This window comes from Dromiciops gliroides, chromosome 1 (assembly GCF_019393635.1).
Source record: "Dromiciops gliroides isolate mDroGli1 chromosome 1, mDroGli1.pri, whole genome shotgun sequence".
NCBI lineage: Eukaryota > Metazoa > Chordata > Mammalia > Microbiotheria > Microbiotheriidae > Dromiciops > Dromiciops gliroides.
The window spans coordinates 68391964-68411232 of NC_057861.1; the positions used below are offsets into that span (position 1 = coordinate 68391964).

Sequence of the window (19269 nt, forward strand, 5' to 3'; positions counted from 1 at the left end):
CTGACTCCTACTTCAGGGGTCCATAATGATGAGTTAAATGGGGCCCAGGAAGTACAAGGGGCCTACCTACCAACTTATAATGTGCTCTTCTAGCATTGGGGCATTTCTGTGTTTCTGCTCCATTCTTCCCCACTCTGTGGGCTTCCCAAAGGCAGACATTGGAAGCTCCCCTACCTTTGATCTATGTTCTAGGGCAAAACAATTAGGGCAAGGTAACTGGGGCTTGGGATGCCAGTGTCTATGGAGGCTGGTGCTTTCTGACTGTTGTGGTCCTGGCCCAAGCCCATGGCCCTGAGCCTTAGTCTATCTGCTGACCTATGCAATGAGGCATTAGCCACAGGTGTGCACCACCAGCCTCTTCCCGAAGAAGGGCTCTGGGCTTGAGAAGTGTTAGGCTGTGCTGTAGGGCATATGCTAGACTCTGTGGGGAAGACTGTCCTTTCCCATATCAGCTGTACCTGAGACAAGAGCCAATTCTCAGCTCTTATCAGACCTCCTCCCTGCCCATGACCTTGCCTCAGGCACAATAATTTCTAGTTACAATCATGCTCCAGGAATGGTAAGTTTTGCACAGAGAGGTTTCACCTAGGCCAGTGCTGAAGCCCCCTCTGAACCCTCTCCCCTGCTGGCTGTCCCCCCCCCCCCAATAAAGACACCACACAGGCTGGCCCTGGGGACTTAGAAAAAATGTATTGGTTTGTTTCCCTTTGAAATGGTGCACACACAGGCAGATAGACTCGGGGGTGAGGGAGCATGAGTAGAGGAAGGGGGACCTCTGGATACTGCCTCTGCACAGGTATTAGATTCTCTGCTTTCAGAGGGAGGAGACCTTGTAATACCTTGATTTTCAGACCTTACCTCCCCTCCCAGCCTCAGAATCCAGCTATAAAATGCAGTATCTAGAGATTCCCTGGAGGATGGGGAAGGGTGTGGAATGTGTGTGTGTGTGTGTGTGTGTGTGTGTGTGTGTGTGTGTATGTGTATGTGTTGGGAGAAGAGCTGTTACCCCAATAGAAAAATAGACCTGGGTTGGGTGGTTTTAAGACTCTCTGACTCACTCTCTCTTCTCTCTCTCTCTCTCTGACACTCTCTCTCTCTCTGATTCTTTCTCTCTCTTACTTTCCTCTCTTCTCTCTCTCACTCTTCTCTCTCCTTCCTCTCTCTTTCTCTCTCTCTCTCTCTCTCTCTCTCTCTCTCTCTCTCTCTCTCTCTCTCTCTCTCTCTCTCTCTATCTCTCTCACTGAACAATTGGAATGTCTGTGTTTGGAGGATGCTGTCGGGAGGGGCCTGGACCTAAGTATGGCTCAGTAGGAGGTCCTAGCCCTGTCCTGGGTCCCTTTTCAGCCATATTCAAACTCATGCCCTACCTAAGGCTGAAGAATGTTAAAGGGGGGAAAGAAAAGGGCATGTGAGAGAAACCAGTAGAAGGCTTATTCTCAACTCTGGATTTCTGAAGGGTCTCTGCCTGGGGCCATGGGGTCCCCTCCTTCTAGCTGGGATTGGCTGATCTGTCTGTAGTGAGGGAGGGTCAGACAGTGTTACTACCATGGGTGGAGCTGGGGGTATAGGGGGAGGATCCAGGGAATTTGCACTGCTCTTGGGGACCCAGCGGTGCTGCAGTGCAGGAGGATGGGGAGGGGGTTGGGGAGGAGACCAGATCATTCCCATGTCAGTGCAGTGGGTAAGTAGAGGTGAAGTGCCACCACCATCCCCACCTCTACCAGAGGTTGGGAATCCAGTGTCAATGCCATGCAGAGCAGATCCTGGGACAAGTTCCTCTGGCGATCCAGTGTCAGTGACCAGGTGGGGTAGATCAGCTGGTTGTAGACTCCAGGAGCAGCCAAGAAATCTGGCATGGGGGGGTTGGGTCTTATCACCACGATCCAGAAGAGAAGGGACAGGATCCAGCAGGGAGGGGAAGGGGGGAACCCCCAGCCCCTCACCTGGTAGTAACCCCCAGGGCCTGTTTCATGTTTTCATAGACGACATAGGAGATGCTGACAGCTGGAATCACCTTCATGAAGTTGGGGGCAATGCCTCGGTACAGGCCCCACACACCCTCTCTGGAGAGGATATGTCGGAAGAGGCCCAGCATGGTGAGCTGTGGGGCACCCTCGATGGAAGCTGGGGGAGGCAGCAGAGGGGCAGCCGTCAGATTCTACTCAGGGGTTCAGGTCCAGCCCTTCCCTGACCCTCCTTGGGGCCAGACTCTGGGATGGGAGGATGGGGAGGTTACATCCAGGCTACAGCCTTAGATGGAGGGAAGTTAGACTCAAGTGAGCACCTAACAGACCCAGAGCAGCAGCCAGGCCCAGGGGGACAGATACCCCATCGGGAAGACCCAGTGAGCTATTGGGGTCCTATTTGGCCCTCAATAACTCTCCATTAGTTGTGCCTACAGAGAAAGGTTGGAAGTGGGAAGGACATATTTCCCTGAGAAAAGGAAACCTCAGGGTGACACACCACTTAAGTTTATGCATAAGCAAATAATCTAAAAGCGCAAACCCATAATAACTGTTTTCAAAACACTAAGAAGCCTGAACACACAGATAGCCCCCAAAACCACAGTGAAAGTAAACCCCAAGACAATCCCTAAACACCAACTACTAAAGAGTCTGGAAAGAGAACAAAGCCATTAAAAGCCAGTTTCTCCTTCGTCCTGCCCCGGCTGCCTGATGTAGCCCCGGAGGTTCTACTGGGCTTTGTTGTTTTGCACGCTACCTCCCCTGTTAACTCTTGGGCACCAGGAACATTCAGTGGGGGGAAAAGAGAGTGGAGCCCTGGAATGATATTCCACAATCAGGATCAATGGACCTCCAGATGAACCAGCAACCTATTGACTTCCTTCCGCCCCACCCTTCTACCTTGTCTTTTCCATGATGGAAGGCTTGCAAAAAGTGACTGAGAGGTTAGCCGAGAGCTCTTAGATCATAGCTATGGTTTTTGGGTCCCGGGGAGATAAGAAGTCAACCCTGTCCTCAGTTAGGTCCTTCCTCCTTGATGTCCCTCCCTCTCTTCAGGCCTCACTCACCCTGAGCTTGCATTCGAGTTCGGACCAGGGCCAAGGGGTAGCTGGCGATCTGGCCACAGGTACTGGAAATGGTGCCGCAGGCCAAGAGGATGAGGATCCCGGGGTCAGCCGAGTGGTGGCTGTCCTGCTGGAGCCACCTGTTCTTCAGGGTCTGGAGGAGGAGGACCCAGAGCTGGGGATCTCAAAGCGCCTTTACAGCCCAATTCATGGGCCTTCCCTGGGAGTTATGTCTTCCTGTGCTACTGGAGGATAAATTGAGGCAGCATTGAGCCCTGAGGGGGATGGTGAGGGGGTCCTTGGCTGAGGGGAGGTCCAGGAGAGTATCCAGGGATTTCAGCCCCCCAGAGAAGGGGAGGGACTGACTGACCTCATAGACAGCCAGGTCGATTCCTGCGTATGGGATAATGCCCAAGACGTTGGGCAGGTAGCCCTTGTAGAAGGCTCTAGGCCCTTCCTGCTCTAGGATCTGCCGGGCACAGTCCAGCAGTCCTTTGTACTGGCCAGTCCGACGGAGCGTCAGCCGTGTCTTCAGCACCTGAAATGGGGCCCCAAGAACAGCTATCATGGAGGGGGTGGGGTGCAGCTAACCTTAAGGTAGCCCTCTTCAGAACAAGCAGACAGGGAACCTGATAGTCTACCCTGCCAGAAGCTACTCCCACAACTAGTCTCCCTGGAATAGACACACAGGTCAATGATGCCTAAGATAAATGGTCTCCCCAGGACAGGTATATATGAAACTACTACCCCTGGGACAGGTATAACCAAGCCAGATTCCCCAGGACAGCTACAGCCTAGAACAGACAAACTTGAGACAGTTACTCCTCAATGGATTAGGCACCTCCCTTCTCCCTTTCCACTGGCTACCCCTGGAACAAGTGACTCTGGGATAACCGTGCCTACCACAGTTACTTTCTCAAACAGATAAGCCCAGAACAACTACACCCAAATAAATTATCCCCCAAGAAGTTCCCCAAGAATATCTATAAGACCTGAAAGAGAGGTGTCTTGGGACCAACTATCCCCAGTGTCCGTTGCTATGTGGCAACCGTCGCTGGAGCTGTCACTCTCCTGAATAGCCAGGCAGAGACTCCAGAACGGAAGACGGTGCCCAGACCTCCCCACCAATGCTGCTCTGAGCTCACAAGGAGCCTGTGGTCAGAGGTGCCCTGCTGTTAGTGCCTCCCTGGGAAGGCAGCCTTCCCTAGTGAAAACCCCAGTCCTTTCCCTGGCTTTGGCCTCTCTCACCTCCATGGGATAGATGATGGTTTGGGCTGTGGCCCCAGCCAGGGACCCTGCCACAAAGCGTTCCTGCACCCGCAACGTCTCCTGCTGCCCCCGAATCGCCCACTTGATCTGAGGTGGTCACAGGGGATTGTCAGGATTCTGGCATCTGTGTCAATCATCCCTTTGGAGGGCCCCTCCCTCTTTCTTTCCCTGCCCAGCTCCTGGAGAGACAATATCCTGCCAAGGGGCAGCAAGCAAGGGAACAGATACCTCTTCCCTCATGCCAACCACATATTTTCTCACACCCATAACATGCTTCTCCATGTCAGTCGCATTCTCACCATCCAACTACATCCTTGCTCACAGCAATCACATGCTAGCCCGCATCTGTACCCACCTGTTCATATGCCATGAATTTGATGGCAGATTCAGGGGCAATCTTGAGCACATTGATGCCATTCCCACGCCACAGAGAGCGGATGCCACCCTCTTTGACCATGCTCCGCAGCCCGCCTAGGACGTTCAGCTGGTTGGTCTTGGAGGCATGAACCTGAAAAGGGGAAGAAGGCAGGGCCAACTTTAAAATCTCCCAGTCCAGACTCTCTAAAAGATTCTAGACACAGGAATTGGGATTGGGATCTAAGGTCTCCATGCATACTGCTTGGGGAATTAGGGCAGAAGAAGAAAGGATATTCCGTGACTTTGGCTGAGGATGGGCCTTAACAAGGGAAGTGCTGGCCTTCACCTGCATGAAAACCTTTAGCCGGTCAAGTGGGGCCGTGCCTGTCCGTGACACAGCCCCTGCCACCGCTCCTGCCACCAGCTGTTTCCACCACATGCCTGTTAGCTTCTCCTGTTCTGAGAACTCGTCTGGCACTGTCAGACATTCACCTATGTCCAGGACCTGACCAGGGGTAGGAAGAGGAATTGACGTACATCACTCTGGTAAGGAGATTCTCCTCTCCCATGGGATGCATCACTTCAAGATTCCTACCCAGCAGACCCCACTTGAGGAGTCCTGCCCAGCACTTCCAACCCAAGGATCTGCTGAGATCTCACTACATAGGGGTGCCCACTTAAGCCTTGCAGAAGCTACCTTAGCCCACCAGATCCTAATCAAAGGACCCTAACATATTTTATCAAGTCCCAGCCAAATCTCAACCACTAACCCTTGATCCAAACCCACTAAGGATATCCTTACCCTCACCCTTGCCCAAGATTTCAGGGACCTAAGGAAGGGGCCTTACACCCTGGGACCTTAACCAGAAGTTTTGCCAGCTTTAGAGTCCTGGTGTCTTTGAACTCTGTCTCCTGATGCCCCAAGGAAACAGAGGAGAATGATAAATCCTCTAAGGGGATTAGGGCCTGAGAAGCCTTGGAGACAGGTGGGGGGAGGGAGGAAAGGGAAAACCTGACCCAGAATGGTTCCTTCCCTGGGGTCTAGCTGCCATGTTTGACCCTGGCTGTCTTTCTTTGGGAACCTGAGCCTCTGACTTTCCAGATCCTGGGCCTCCCCCTATTCCCATACCCCATCCCAGGTTGTGATCTTGACCCTTTCCTTCTAGGTGACTAGATACATGACCCTGTTTCCCCAGTCAGCGCACCGTTGAGTGCTTCCAGAACTTCAGTACATCTTCCATGTTCTCCAGGGGCTGGAGCAGGAAGTGGTCTCGCCATTCTTGCCAGTCAATGGTCATTGTCCCATCGCGGTCCATGCTGGGAAGGGAGCGAGGGAGGGAGGGCTGGGGATTGGGGGGAGGGGGTGGATGCCAGGGTTCAGGCTGCAGGGTAGATACCTGGGTCCAGGCTGTGTGTGTGTGCTTGGGGGGCAGACACCTGGGTTCAGGCTATGTGTGTATGAGTAGGAGTAGAGACACCTTGGTCCAGGATGGTGGAGGTGGAAAAGATAACACAGGTTTAAGAGTTTTGGTGGGATAGGGGAGAAATTTGACTTCAGGATGGTGGGGGTGGGGTGGGGGTGGGGGTGCAGACACAGATTCTAGATACCTAGAACACTGACCTGTGCAGAATCTTTTCAGCCTGCTGCAAAGAGATGGAAATGCCCAGGGCTTGGAAGCTCTGTTGGATTTCTGAGGCATCTATATGGCCTGGGAGGGTAATAGGGGAAAGAGGTTTCCATGGGTTGAATACACTTGATCTTAAGTGAGGAGAAAGTGGGGACTGATGAATTGGAAAAGATGAGAGAACCCCCCCACCCAAGGAAAGTAGGAAGAAGGACTCTTTCCCCAGGGACTTGGGATCAAAGTGGGAACCTAAGCGAGAGGACCTAGGAGACCAGAGGCTGGGACTGAATAGGAAGCAACTAGCCAAGACAGGATGGAGTCCTAAAACCATAGCATTTGGGATAAAGAGGTACATTGGAAGCTGATCTCATTTTACACGATGAGAAAACTAGGCCCAGGGAAGAGAAAGGACTTGTCCAAGGTCACCTAGGGAGTGAGAAAGGGCAGAGAAAAGATTTGAATCCAGAGTTTCCCGATGGAAAACCCTAGGTTCTCTCTACTCCACCATATCACTTCTCCCATGCTGGGATTGAAGGGGAGCCATGGGTCATGACTGAGGAGGATGTGGGATTTAATGAGCTCCAAGAACTGGGGCCTGGGGCATCCCAGGAAGCAAAAAAGAAGGTGGAACCTCTGAGAAAGGAGGGAGAGAATAAAGAAAGGAGGGGAGGAGGGGCCCCAAGGGCTGTTCTCAAAATAGTCTGTGAGTCACCAGGAAGAAGCCACCCCCCCTTTTCTCCCCCCCAGGCCTGTCACCCTGGATTGTCTCCCTCCTGAGCCCAACCAATGGGGCTCCCCTCAAGCTTGGGCTGGGGCAGAAGGGATCAGGGCGGAGGAGAATTCCTTGTATTAGAATCTTCAGGTCAGCCCAGCCAAGTTTTGACCGCACCATCCTGGTTCCTGTCCAGGCTGTGGAACATGAGCAGCAGCCGTCTCTCATGCTCCTGCAGGTAGCGGGTGAATTCCTCAAGGGTCAGGCCCCCATCTTGGTCTATGTCTCCCTCCTGTAGAATGTCCTGGGGTTAGAGGGAGGAGATAGTCAGGATGACTGTAGGGGAAGGAAACAGTCAACATGGGGCACGTAGAGAGGGATCCCTCTTGCCTTGTCCTTAAATCATTAGGATTTAGACATGAAAGGGATCTTAGAGATCATCTCATTCAACCCAATCCTTTTAGATGAGAAAACAGGTGTACCATGAGGAAATTACTTGGGGCAGCTAGGTGGCACAGGAGGACCTGAGTTCAAGTCTGGCCTCTGACACTTGCCAACTTACTAGTTGTGTGACCTTGGGCAAGTCACTTAACCCCAATTGCCTCACCAAAAAAAAAAGTGTTCATGAGGAAATTACTTGCCCAAGGTCACCTAGGTGGCAAATGGCAGGAACAAATTGCAGGTTTTCTTACTCTGAATCTATGGTTTTTCTCCACTCTATCCTGTTCCTTCAAGAACTAGAAGCATGTCTCTGGGACCTGGGCCATCAGCTGGTACAGCAGACCACCCTTCTCCTCACTCTGCTTGGGGGATGGGGAGATTGAAGAGGACTAAGATTAGCATACCCTAGCCTCCCATTTCCATTTCCTGGGGGCCCAGACCCAGGGGTCCAAGTCCCCCAGCCCTCTCTGGATAGCTATATGCCCACTCTCAGAGGTAGAAAAGAGGCCTCAGCTACAAGAACAATTGTTTTCGCTTCTCTGAGAGTTTAAGGTTTACAAAGTGCTTGTCTTGGTGTGTAGGTAATACAGCCTCACTATTTCCATTTTATAGGTTGAGGAAATTGGGTAGAAATGAGGAGCAATATGTTGTAATAGAAAAAATTTCAAGTTAAAAGGCCTGAGTTTGAATCTTGGCTCTGCGGATTTTTACCAAGTGGCCTTGAATGAGTCTCAAGGCCTCCAAATCGGGGATAACAATTTTTGTACAACCTGATGCTAGCTGTTTGGCCTTGAGTTAGTCTCTTCCACTCTCTGAGTTTATACAGGGATGAAGTGCAGCTTATGAGATGCACTCTCTAGGAGATCCGGCCCTTGCCTTAGCCTTTCCTAAGCAGGAAGGAGGCTGGAGGACAGGACTGGACCCCCCAACACACACACACACACACACACACACACACACACACACGCCTGCCTGCAAGCTAGGCAGGGTGGACCAACACCCCACCCCCACCCCCATCTCCAACCAGCTCTGTGTTTACATTCCAGGCATCAGGCTCACTAAGTCCCATGACCAAAAGGCTCAAGGAAGGGAAGACCAAGTGGGCACAGCTTCCCCAGGGAGCTGTGTTCTTGTTAGATGGGACCAGCTCAGCTATCTCCCAATAAGTGGCCTATTGATTACGGAAGAGAGAAGAGCGGAAAGGGCTAAATTCTAGGGTCTCTAGAGACCCTTAAGAAGAGTTACATGCCCCAGGGGAAACCAGTCTTCCCCACCCCCCACATTTGACCCAGTTTGGAAAGGGAGTACCTTATGGTGAGGACAGCCCTGGATTTGGAGTCAAGATCTAGGTTCGAATTCTATCAGAATTGGCAATTGATTACTAATGTGACCTTGGATGAGCCCCAGGCCCTCAAAAATGAGGATAACCTTTACACCTCTTCTCTGGACCTCCACCCAGCGGTCCCAATAAAATGAAGAGGCTGGACTAGAATGTCTCTGAGGCCCCTTCCAGTTCTATAATAAATGCTCCAATGATGGGGTCTCTGCCACTGAGTTGGTGCTGGTGGGCTCTGGTTCATAGATATATTTGTATAAGTCCCCTGGAGCCAACCGTCTGAACCAAGCCCTTCCATCCCTTAACACTCATACACACTTTGTGTTCTGTCCCTGACCTGCTGGCCTCCATCAGAGGTTAGAGACAGCAGTGATGGAGAGGACCCTATCTCCCAAGAGGCTTCAAGCAGGTAGCCTGGGATGATTCCAGTCTCTGATGGGAACCATGAGGAGACACTTGTGAAATGACAGGCTGGGGGAAGGTACTGCTGAGGCATTTATGGGCACCACAGTGAGTACTGCCAGGGGTGATACAGGGCACAGGGTCTTCCCAGCTTTGGGAGGTACCAGCAGGGGCATGCCAAGCAAGAAGAGGTAGATGGGATGACTCCAGATCCTGATGAACACTGTCTGGTGCTAATGTTCCAATGAAGTAGGCACCACCAGGGAGATCCTAGGCTGGGCATGGACAGCAGGTGTGTGTGGAGGGGGGGGGTCATTCCAGGCTCTGGCAGGTGCTGCTGGGGCAGACTGGTACCACGAAGAAGATATCAGGCAGGGGGAGGAGGTGGAGGACCTGTCCCACGGGTGTCTATGTAGGCCCACTCCCTGACTGGGAATGGGATACCACTGACCTTTTGCCCACCTGCCCACCTGCCCCCCCACCCCCGCAGGAGTACCCTACCTGGCCGTCGCTGTCCGGGGTTCTCGCGCCCAGCCGGGCCAGCCCCAGGCGCAGCTCGTGAATGTCCACTCGGCCATCCTTGTTGCTGTCCAGCTCATCGAAAAGGAGGCCCCAGCGCTGCTGGCGCTCGGGGTCCCCGGCAGGGGGGCTACGACCCGGGCTGGCCCTGGCCATAGCTGCACCGTGGCTACCACCCCGTACCTGACCTAGTGGCCACCTGCCTCATGCCCCTGCCCGGTCCGGCCTCCTGGCCCTCGGGGGAGAGGAGAGGGGGATGGAGTGAAGGAGGGAAAAGAGAGGGGGTGGCCTGGGCTCAGCTGGGGCTTAGAGGCTCCCCCTCCCCTTCCCCCCTCCCAGCCCGCCCGCACCCGGCTGGGCCGGGCCGGGCTGGGGTTGAAGCAAGGAATGCTCCCCAGCAGCAACCGTGTCCTTCGGCTAAAGCCCAGACAACAGCCCCGGGGCTGGAAGAGCGACCGGGAGAAGGAGGCAGGCAGGGAAGGAGGCTGGCTAGCTTGGCTGGCAGGCAAGCAGACAGGCTTTCGCTGCTTGTCGTCGCCGCCCGTCTGAGATCTGGCACCTCCTCCCCGCCCCCACTACCCTTACCCTTGGCTCCGTGGGAGCAGAGGGGGGTGGGGTGGGGGGATGGTGAGGAGCTGGAGAACCGACACTCTTGGGTTCTGGGATACTCCCCTCCCTTCTCTAGCCACGTGGGAGCGGATGGTGAGGAATGGGACTTCTGCACCGCCCCGCCCCACCCCCTTCACCCACCGGGTGGTAACTCGTAACAGAAAGCGTGGGATCAGGAGGACTCGGGGGCAGGGACTCCTGGGTCCTCCCTCCCAATACAGTCGGAACGAGAGCGGGGGCTGGTGATAGAGCTGAGATTCTTGGATTCTGGGTCTTCCCCTCCTCTCAGTCCCGTGGGAGGGGGGAGTGTGAGGAGACAAGAGGGCAAGACCCAATTCTGAGAGAGAACAGTGAGGGGTGGTGAGGAACGGAGAGACTAGAACTCTTGGGTTCTGGGTCCTCCATTCCTCCAGCACCGGGGCATCATAGGATCATAGATTCAGAGCCGGAAGAGGCACGCGAGATCATCTAGTCACCGCGAGCAGGGGATGGTGAGGAGCTGGGTGGGAGGGAGAGAACCCCGGGTTCTGGGACCCATCCCCCTCCATCCCAGTGTAAAGGAAACTAGGAAAGTGAGGAACTAGGCAGGGGAAAGATGGCTGGGTTTGGGGTCTTCTCATCACCTAAGGAACAGAGAAATGGCTGAGTGATGGGGGTTGTAAGGAGAGAGAGCGAGAGCGCTGGCGCGGGGCGGGGAGAGTTGGGGGAGTGCTGTCAGGACTTCTTGCATGAGACTAGAAGTGGAAAGGACAATTTGGGAATCGGAAAGCAGAAATGAGAACAGGGGACACTGGACACCAGGATTCTTTCCAAACTCAGAAAGTGAGGGCGCGGGAAGAATATAGCAAGCAACCCGGTGCCTGGATGCATGTGCTGTCCCAGGTGCTCTTCCCTTTGCGTGACTCAGTTTCCCACCTTCCAGGGAATCAACAACCCCTCCACTTGCTGTGTGGAAGGGAAAGTAGCCCCAGGAGCTGTCTAGAGTCGGATAATCCCCCTCAACCGATTAGGGTCACGGGGCCCCAACCTGATTTAACCGCTAATCCTCCCCCAGTCTTGTTAAAAGGTGCCTTGTCGCCTGAGAATGTGCCCGCCCGCGCCTTTTTGTGGCTTAGCTCTGGCCGAGAACCCCAAGATCAAAGCTCGACACGGCTCCTTCTCCGGCTCACCATTGGTTTAGGTTCCCAAGGCTGAGCTCAGCCTCCTCCCGCTGACCCGCTGTCGGCACGAGCCTAAACCATTAGGTCCGGCCTGGCTCCGGAGCTCCTTAAAGGGGTCGTGACCCACAACGTACACCGGGCGCCCCGGGTATGAGCGTATCCAAGGTTCTCTTCACCCCTACAAAATACGGGACACGCGTTTATCTCGTGTCTGATATAAGCTCCCAGAATGAAGAATATATCCATCTTTTGGGTCCCGAATTTTCGGTGCAGTTTTTCATCTCCACCACTAGGGTGGTGTACTTGGTTGGGGAAGATTTGGTAAGGGTCTGTAGGAGGAATTGATTCAGTGAGAACTAGGGTAATGAAGCAGTTTCTCACAAAACAAATAGGACCTTGGACAATTTCCTCGGGTTTAGAGTCAATTAATAACTGAGCATTTATTTTATTTTTGCAGGGCAATGAGGGATAAGTGACTTGCCCAGGGTCACACAGCTAGTAAGTGTCAAGTGTCTGAAGCCAGATTTGAACTCAGGTCCTCCTGAATCCAGAGCCAGTGCTTTATCCACTGCACCACCTAGCTGCCCGAACTGAGCATTTATTAAACGTGGCAGCTAGGTAGAGCACTGGCTCTAAAGTTGGGGGACCTGAGTTCAAATCTCACCTCATACACTTACTAGCTGTGTGACCCTGGGCAAGTCACTTAATCCTAATTGCCTTAAACATCCAGGGCCATCTCCAGTTGTCCTGATATATATCTTGCCGCTGGACCCGGATGGCTCTAGAGGAGATTGAAGTTGGTGATCTTGCACAGCCCTCCCTCACTTTAAATCCAATTCACTGTGAGTCATGATCTCACTTCCAAGACTGTCGCTGTTCTCAAGGAATTCACAGTCTAATTGGGGGGACATCTTGTAAACAACTTTGTTAAGACCAGCTGTATACAGAATAAAATGGTAGGGTTGTCAGGCCCCAAGATTGGCAGGGGGGGGGGTCAGAAAAGAATTCTTGCAGAAGGTGGTCCTTTAGCTGAGAACTGAAGTAAGGCAGAGAAGCAGGGAGGCTCCAGGAATGGGAAACAGCCAGCAAAAATGCCTTGAATGTGGAGATGGAGTGTCTTTTTTTGAGGAACATCAAGGAGGCCAACACCATGGAACTGAAGAGTACATGGAGTTAGGGAAATAAACTTTCCAGTTTAGATTGGAAAGGTAGGAAGGGATCAGGTTGTGAATGCTAAGCAGTGGATCTTAGAGGTAATAGGGACCAGGGGGCAGGTAGGTGGGGAAGTGGATAGAGCACCGGCCCTGAAGTCAGGAGTACCTGAGTTCAAATCCAGCCTCTGACACTTGACACTTCCTAGCTGTGTGACCCTAGGCAAGTCACTTAACCCTCATTGCCCTGCAAAAAAAAAATGAAAAGAAAGAGAGGTAATAGGGACCTACTGGAGTTTATTGATGGGGTGGGAAGGATGGGATGGTCAGATCTGATCACTTTGACAAATGAGTGGAGGATGGTTCTGAGAAAGGAATGACTGAAAGCAGGGAGAACAGCCTGTGGACTGTTGCCATAGTTCAGGTGTGAGTTGATGAAAGCCTGCATCTGAATGGTGGCAGTATCAGAGGGAGAAAAGGGGGCATATTTGAGAGGTATTGCAAAGGTAAAAACAATTAATTGGATATGGGAAGTGAGAATGAAGAGTTGAGAATGATGTGTAGGTTTCCAGCTTCCAAGGATGAGAAGATGGTGGTGCTCTTGACAATATTAGGGAAGTTAGGAGGAGGGGAAATTGGGGAAGGACAGAGAATGAGTTCATTTTTTTTTTTTTTTTTGCGGGGCAATGGGGGTTAAGTGACTTGCCCAGGGTCACACAGCTAGTAAGTGTCAAGTGTCTGAGGCTGGATTTGAACTCAGGTCCTCCTGAATCCAGGGCTGGTGCTTAATCCACTGCGCGACCTAGCTGCCCCCAAAAGATTAGAACATTCACTTTTTTTTTTAATAGAACATTCACTTTTTTTTTAAAGTGAGGCAATGGGGTTAAGTGACTTTCCCAGGGTCACACAGCTAGTAAGTGTTAAGTGTCTGAGGCTGGATTTGAACTCAGGTACTCCTGAATCCAGGGCCGGTGTTTTAACCACTGTGCCACCTACCTGCCCCTCAGTTTTATACTTGTTGGGTTGAAGATGTCTATAGGACATCCAGTTAGAAATGGCTAATAGAGGAGAGAAGAAGGGCTATGTAGACCTTAAGGCAACTCAGTTCAGATAGTTTTAGAATGCCAGTGTGTGTGTACCCCCATACAGACTGAGAGGCGATGTGCTATCATGGAATGAGTGCTGGATTGGGGGTTAAGGTACCTGGGTCCAAATCCCATCCTTGCCATTGCCTGTGTAACCTCTGGCAAGTCATTTTAACCTCTCTGGGCCTGAGTTTCCTTATCTGTAAAACAAGGACTTGGAGTAGATGAGTTCAGAGCTTCCTTTAAGCTCTGTTCATCAATCTATGAATTTATGATCCAATGTGCCACATATAGGTGCAGCTCTATCTAGGTGTTCCCCTGTGAAGACATATTTCCAAGCCAGAGTGTTTCTAGTTAATTTCTCCTTCCTTCCAAGTGTGGCTGAGGCATTTCCCCTTCCCTTTTATCATTATCCATTAACTATTCCAGTAGTTGCCTTGGTGATTTCCTAGTACTGGTGGAATTTGGTGACTCCTCAGTTAGATAAATCTTGCTTACATTTCCCCATATAGGTGTGTACCCCTTTACAGATGTTCTGTTGCCAAGATGTTTCATTTACATTACACATGTGTGTCTTCCACTTGTTAAAACTACATCTCGGGGCAGCTAGGTGGCACAGTGGATAAAGCACTGGCCCTGGATTCAGGAGTACCTGAGTTCAAATCTGACCACAGACACTTGACATTTACTAGCTGTGTGACCCTGGGCAAGTCACTTAACCCCCATTGCCCTGCAAAACAAAAACAAACAAAAAAAACACTATATCTCTCATAACAGGTGGTTCTTCCCCAACAGGTATGCAGCCCCTCTTAACAAGTCTGTCCCTTATTTTAGGTGTTTTCCCCAACAAGTAAGTATGTTCCCATTGGGGCAGCTAGGTGGCACAGTGGATAGAGCAATGGCCCTGAACCTGGGAGGACCTGAGTTCAAATCTCGACTTCAGACACTTACTAGCTGTGTGGTCCTGGGCAAATCACTTAACCCCAGTTGTCTTAAACACATGGAACCATCTGCAGTCATTCTGAGTATCTTGCCACTGGACCCAAATAGCTCTGGAGGAGAAAGTGAGGCTGGTGACTTTTCACATCCCTTTCTCACTTAAATGCAATTCACTGCAAGTCATGACATCTGTCATGGTCCTTTGAGGGTAAAGGACAAACAGCAACAACAATGTTACCATTACAAGCATGATCTTCTTCATGTTTTCCCTCTCCTTTAGAGTCATTTTAAAGTCATATCTGACTCTTCATGACCTCTTTTTGAGGGTTTTCTTGGCAAAGATACTGGTTTGTATTTCCTTCTCCAGCTCATTTTACAGATGAGGAAACCGAGGCAAATGAGGTTAAGTGACTTTCCCAGGGTCATGCAGCTGGTTAGTGTCTGAAACCAGATTTGGACTCAGGATGATGTCTTCCTGACTCCAGGTTAGGCATTTTGTCTACTGCACCACCTAGCTGCCCCTTATACCTCCTTAATAGGATAGGATTACCCCCAATAATGGCTTTTGCTTCCTCCATTACAGGTGTATGATTTCCCAAAAGGTGTATATTTCTCCAGTAGGGGTCCCTTTAAAAGATGTGACTCCTACAATAGTTTTGGGCCCCCTTTATGGGTTTGTCCTTACCAACAGGTACATCCCCTATTACAAATGTGTCTTGGGCAGCTAGGTGGTGCAGTGGACAGAGCACCAGCCCTGAAGTCAGGAGGACCTGAGTTCAAATTTGACTTCAGACACTTAACACTTACTAGCTGTGTGACTCTAGGCAAGTCACTTAAGCCCAATTGCCTCACCAAAAAAAACCCCAAAACAAAAACAAAAATGTGTCTTTCCTAAAAATTTATCTCTCCATTTAAAGTATGTCCCCTTACCAAGTGTCTACCCATTAAGTTACATTACTGTGTCCCTCATTATGTTTTTTTTGGGGGGGTTTCAGGGCAATGAGGGTTAAGTGACTTGCCCAGGGTCACACAGCTAGTAAGTGTCCAGTGTCTGAGGCTGGATTTGAACTCAGATCCTCCTGAACCCAAGGCCAGTGCTTTATCTACTGTGATGCCTAACTGTGCCCCCATTATGTTTTTACCCCACTAAAAGTGTATATTCTTCCAATACTACTCTATGTCTCCCCAAAAGGTATTCTTACATGTTTTTTATTACAAATGTGTCCCGCCCCCCTTGGGTTTAATTCCCCCACTACAGGTGCAAGTTCTCTAACAGGTATATATCCTCCTGCTACAGGCATGATTTCCCCTATAGATGTATGTCCCATTACAGATGTGTGCTCCCCCCAGTGGTTATGTCTCCTTAACAGGTATATTTCCCATTATAGTATATCCTCTATTATAGGGGTATATACCCCAATGCAGTCATTCCACCTTACAGGTGTGTGTCTTCTGTTACAGGTGTGCCCAGCTTAGCCCCGCCCACTTACCTGGGGCTCAGGTGCACAGACAGGAAGTACCCACCCCCTCCCAGGTGAGTGACTAAACTTTCCGGGTCACGTGAACGGGTGGAGCTGGCCTGAGACGACTGAGGGACAGAAGGATCAACTGCCAAACTGAGGACCAGAGTTGAAAGCTGGCGCCAGGTAGGGGGTGGGGCAGCTCAGCCCAACTCTTTCCTTCCTTCAGTTTCCTTCCTCGACCCCAGACCTTCTTCCGGGCCAAGCCAGGTTAATCTTTAATTCCAGGCTGGGAAGAGCTAGTGGGGGAGCTGGGAGGCGGGAGCTGGGAGGCAGGACTCCTGAGTTCCTTCTGGGTTGGGGGCACCTGCCCTGCAGGGATTCTGGGTTGGTCCCCTCCCCTTCCCCTTCCCTCTGGTGCCTTGGGCTCTCCTTTCTTCCCCTCTCCTTTCCCCTTCACAGTAGCCCGAGATGCAGTAGCCACTGGAGGTCCTGCAGTTTGGGAGCAGGAGCCAGGTCAGCTGAGGCACGGGCCTGGTTCTGTTCCCCAGGGGCCCATGGCGAGCAGCCCTGGCCTGGGCCTGTGCTTGGCACTGAGCCTGCAGTTGTTGAACCCCCGGCTCACCTTGGCCCATAGTAAGTAACAGCGGGTGGTGGTGCCTGGGTTCTGTATTCCTAGTCAGAGTCGAGGGACAGGAGCTCTGTGAGGAAGGGAACTTTTAGAGGTAGGGTTCCATTGAGGATACCTTTTGGGATAAATGGTTAGAGCTGGAGACCAGGGACATAGATCTTTTGTTTGGTTGTGCCGGGTGTGTGTAAATATAAGCTGGGGGGTGTGGGGGGGTCTACTCCAGACGCCTGAGTAGCAGGGAGGTAATTCTAGCCAGGGTTCCCAAGAAGGGATAGTTTTAGGTTGGAGAAACCAGCTGGAAACCAGGACATTTGGATCCCCTCCTGGGAAAAATTTTAGAACTTATGTTCCGAGAGCAGGTAGGGCAGGATGCCAGGGTACCTGGGGGTTGGGAGGGGGGAAGTATTCAGATCTAGGGGAATAGACTGGCAGGCTTTGGGGAAGAGTGTCAGGGGTTGGATTAGATTTTGGCTTCCTGGGTTCTCTGACCCATACTGTATCCGGGCAAAGTCCCTTGGAGGAAAGGAGGTGGAGCTTGAAGGGCGACAAGAGCCAAGGAAACTGGGGGAAATCTAGTTTCTGTTCATGAACTGGACACAGGTATTCTGGGATCCTAGGCCAGCTGGAGCCTTCTTGAGGAGTGGCTCAAATAATTCTACCAGTTTCGGGAGCCTTGGGGAGGGGGGGGAGACTTTGGTGAGTCAGGCACTCCTGGTCTAAGTAATAAAGGCCACGCCCACAACCTGGGGTTGATATGGCCTGAGGGTGGAGTGGGAGAGGGGCTGTGGTGGTGTTAGTTCTGTGACTTCAGGAATCCATTCTTTACCCCCTTGCTCCCCTCTCTCCCATAGAGATTGTCCACACCCGGAATGAAAGCTACACTACCATCCCTTCCACAACACCACCACCCAGTGGGGCCCTGGTGAGTTTGGGGCAGAGGGGATGATTTCTGTAGTAATCAAGTATGATGAGGGGAGGCCGGAGTGTTGGATTTTAATCACTCTACGATCTTGGCCCAAATTCTCTTTTGGCCTCTATCTCCCCATCTGTAAAGTAGAATGGGGGTGGGTGGGACTTGATGATCCCTGGCTGCTCAAATTGTTCAGTGCTATTATGTAGAAGCTCCATGTGTGGCAAGTGGAGGATGTGTGCTGGTGTGTACAGGTGTGTGCTGGTCTGTACTGGTGTATGCTGATGTGTGGGGAGGGGGATGAGGGAAGATCCACGCTTGCCTTCTCAATGGATGACTCCCCTCCTTCCCCCCAGTCCCAGGGTGCAGTTACTGCCATCATCACTGTGTTCTCAGTCCTGGGTATCCTCCTCCTGGTAGTGGCACTGGTCCTGCTGGGTCGGAAGCTTCGGGAGAAACGCCAGACAGAGGGCACCTACCGGCCCAGCAGTGAAGAGCAGGTGGGTGCCCGGGCTCCACCGCCCCCCAACTTGAAGCTTCCCCCTGAGGAGCGGCTCATCTGAGCACCGCATCCCTCCTCTTCCCACACGTGACCCCAAACCCCATTGGCAGTTTTGGACCTGTCTGACACTGGGCACTCAACCACTTTGAATATCCCCTTCAGGGGGCATCTGGAGTGACACTGAGGGGGGGCCTCAGATGCAAGGGGCTGGCAGGGATTGGGCAGGGGGGCACTGTCTAAGCTGCTGGCCATGGCCATCTTCACTGCACCCCCAAGCCTGCTGCAGACTTTTGACTTTGGCCTGTGGACATTGGCCTGGGATTGGCGGCTACTACTTCTGCTTCTCCTGACTCGAACTGCGTTGGCCACCTGGCCCTCTTCCCCAATGGCCTGCTCCTGCCTTTCAACCCAGGTTTCCTTGCCTTTCAGTTGTCCCATGCGGCTGTGGCAGCCCCAGGTCCCCAGGACTCGAAGAACAAGGCGTGGGGCTGGGTGTCCTGCTGGGATTAGGGCGGGTACAAAAGGTTTGGGCCCCCAGGGGCTGAGACTTTGGCGAGTGCCGAAACCGATCACCCCTTTCCCCTCCCCTGGTCATTTGACTAACATTCCACCCTCCCGGAGGCCACTTAACTCTCTCAGGTCTAATCTTCCCCTCCCAGTGAATAATAATAGGTATTTGAACTGAAAAGGAGGTGCTTGGAAAAGGCTTCCGCTCCTACTGGAAATCCTCCCCCCCACCCCCTTTTCTCTGAAATTTCCTCCTCCCCTTTTCCTGAGCCACTACCTCCAATTCCCTAGAATTGTCCTGGGGAGGGGCTGCTTGATTTGTGTTTTTTATAAAGATGGTCTTAAGGTCAAACCCGGTATTTTATCGAGTAGTGGTTGGGGTGTGGGGCTGATGCCCTGGGGTAACGGTGGGGTGATGGTACACTTTAGCTTGCCCGATTGCTAAGATCCCTTTGTGCTCTAAACCCTGATTCCTTTACTAATGAAGGCTAAACAAATCCCCCTGAGGTTTAGTGACTAGGGTTTAATGCTGCACATAGATTCCAAATCCGGAGCCAGTACCGCCCCCACTTAAAACTGAGACCCTTGGGGGAGGGGTCCCATTGCTAGATGGAAATAGTGGTTGC

General features: G+C 52.0%; 2 protein-coding genes across 7 annotated transcripts; one reads left to right on the plus strand and one right to left on the minus strand.

The window, feature by feature from the left end:
• Nucleotides 1-671: 671 nt before the first annotated feature.
• On the minus strand, nt 672-10356 carry SLC25A23 (solute carrier family 25 member 23). Of its 4 annotated transcripts, XM_043977148.1 has the most exons (11): nt 9672-10356; nt 7169-7295; nt 6276-6363; nt 5860-5971; nt 5001-5159; nt 4653-4805; nt 4277-4384; nt 3399-3566; nt 3032-3182; nt 1944-2124; nt 672-1849 (listed from the first exon to the last, which is right to left on the minus strand). In XM_043977148.1, exons 1-11 carry the CDS (start codon nt 9843-9845, stop codon nt 1384-1386), a joined length of 1887 nt encoding a protein of 628 aa, XP_043833083.1. In that variant the 5' UTR covers nt 9846-10356; the 3' UTR covers nt 672-1383. The 4 variants fall into 4 exon arrangements, with proteins under 4 accessions (XP_043833083.1, XP_043833084.1, XP_043833086.1 ...); XM_043977149.1 differs by lacking the exon at nt 4277-4384; XM_043977151.1 differs by lacking the exon at nt 9672-10356 and having other exon boundaries at nt 5860-5997; nt 7169-7200.
• Nucleotides 10357-10515: 159 nt separating this feature from the next.
• On the plus strand, nt 10516-18862 carry CRB3 (crumbs cell polarity complex component 3). Of its 3 annotated transcripts, none has more exons than XM_043976173.1 (6): nt 10516-10789; nt 16095-16279; nt 16559-16729; nt 17576-17646; nt 17991-18134; nt 18566-18862. In XM_043976173.1, exons 3-6 carry the CDS (start codon nt 16651-16653, stop codon nt 18644-18646), a joined length of 375 nt encoding a protein of 124 aa, XP_043832108.1. In that variant the 5' UTR covers nt 10516-10789; nt 16095-16279; nt 16559-16650; the 3' UTR covers nt 18647-18862. The 3 variants fall into 3 exon arrangements, with proteins under 3 accessions (XP_043832108.1, XP_043832107.1, XP_043832109.1); XM_043976172.1 differs by having other exon boundaries at nt 10517-10789; nt 16556-16729; XM_043976174.1 differs by lacking the exons at nt 10516-10789; nt 16095-16279 and having other exon boundaries at nt 16409-16729.
• Nucleotides 18863-19269: the final 407 nt, after the last annotated feature.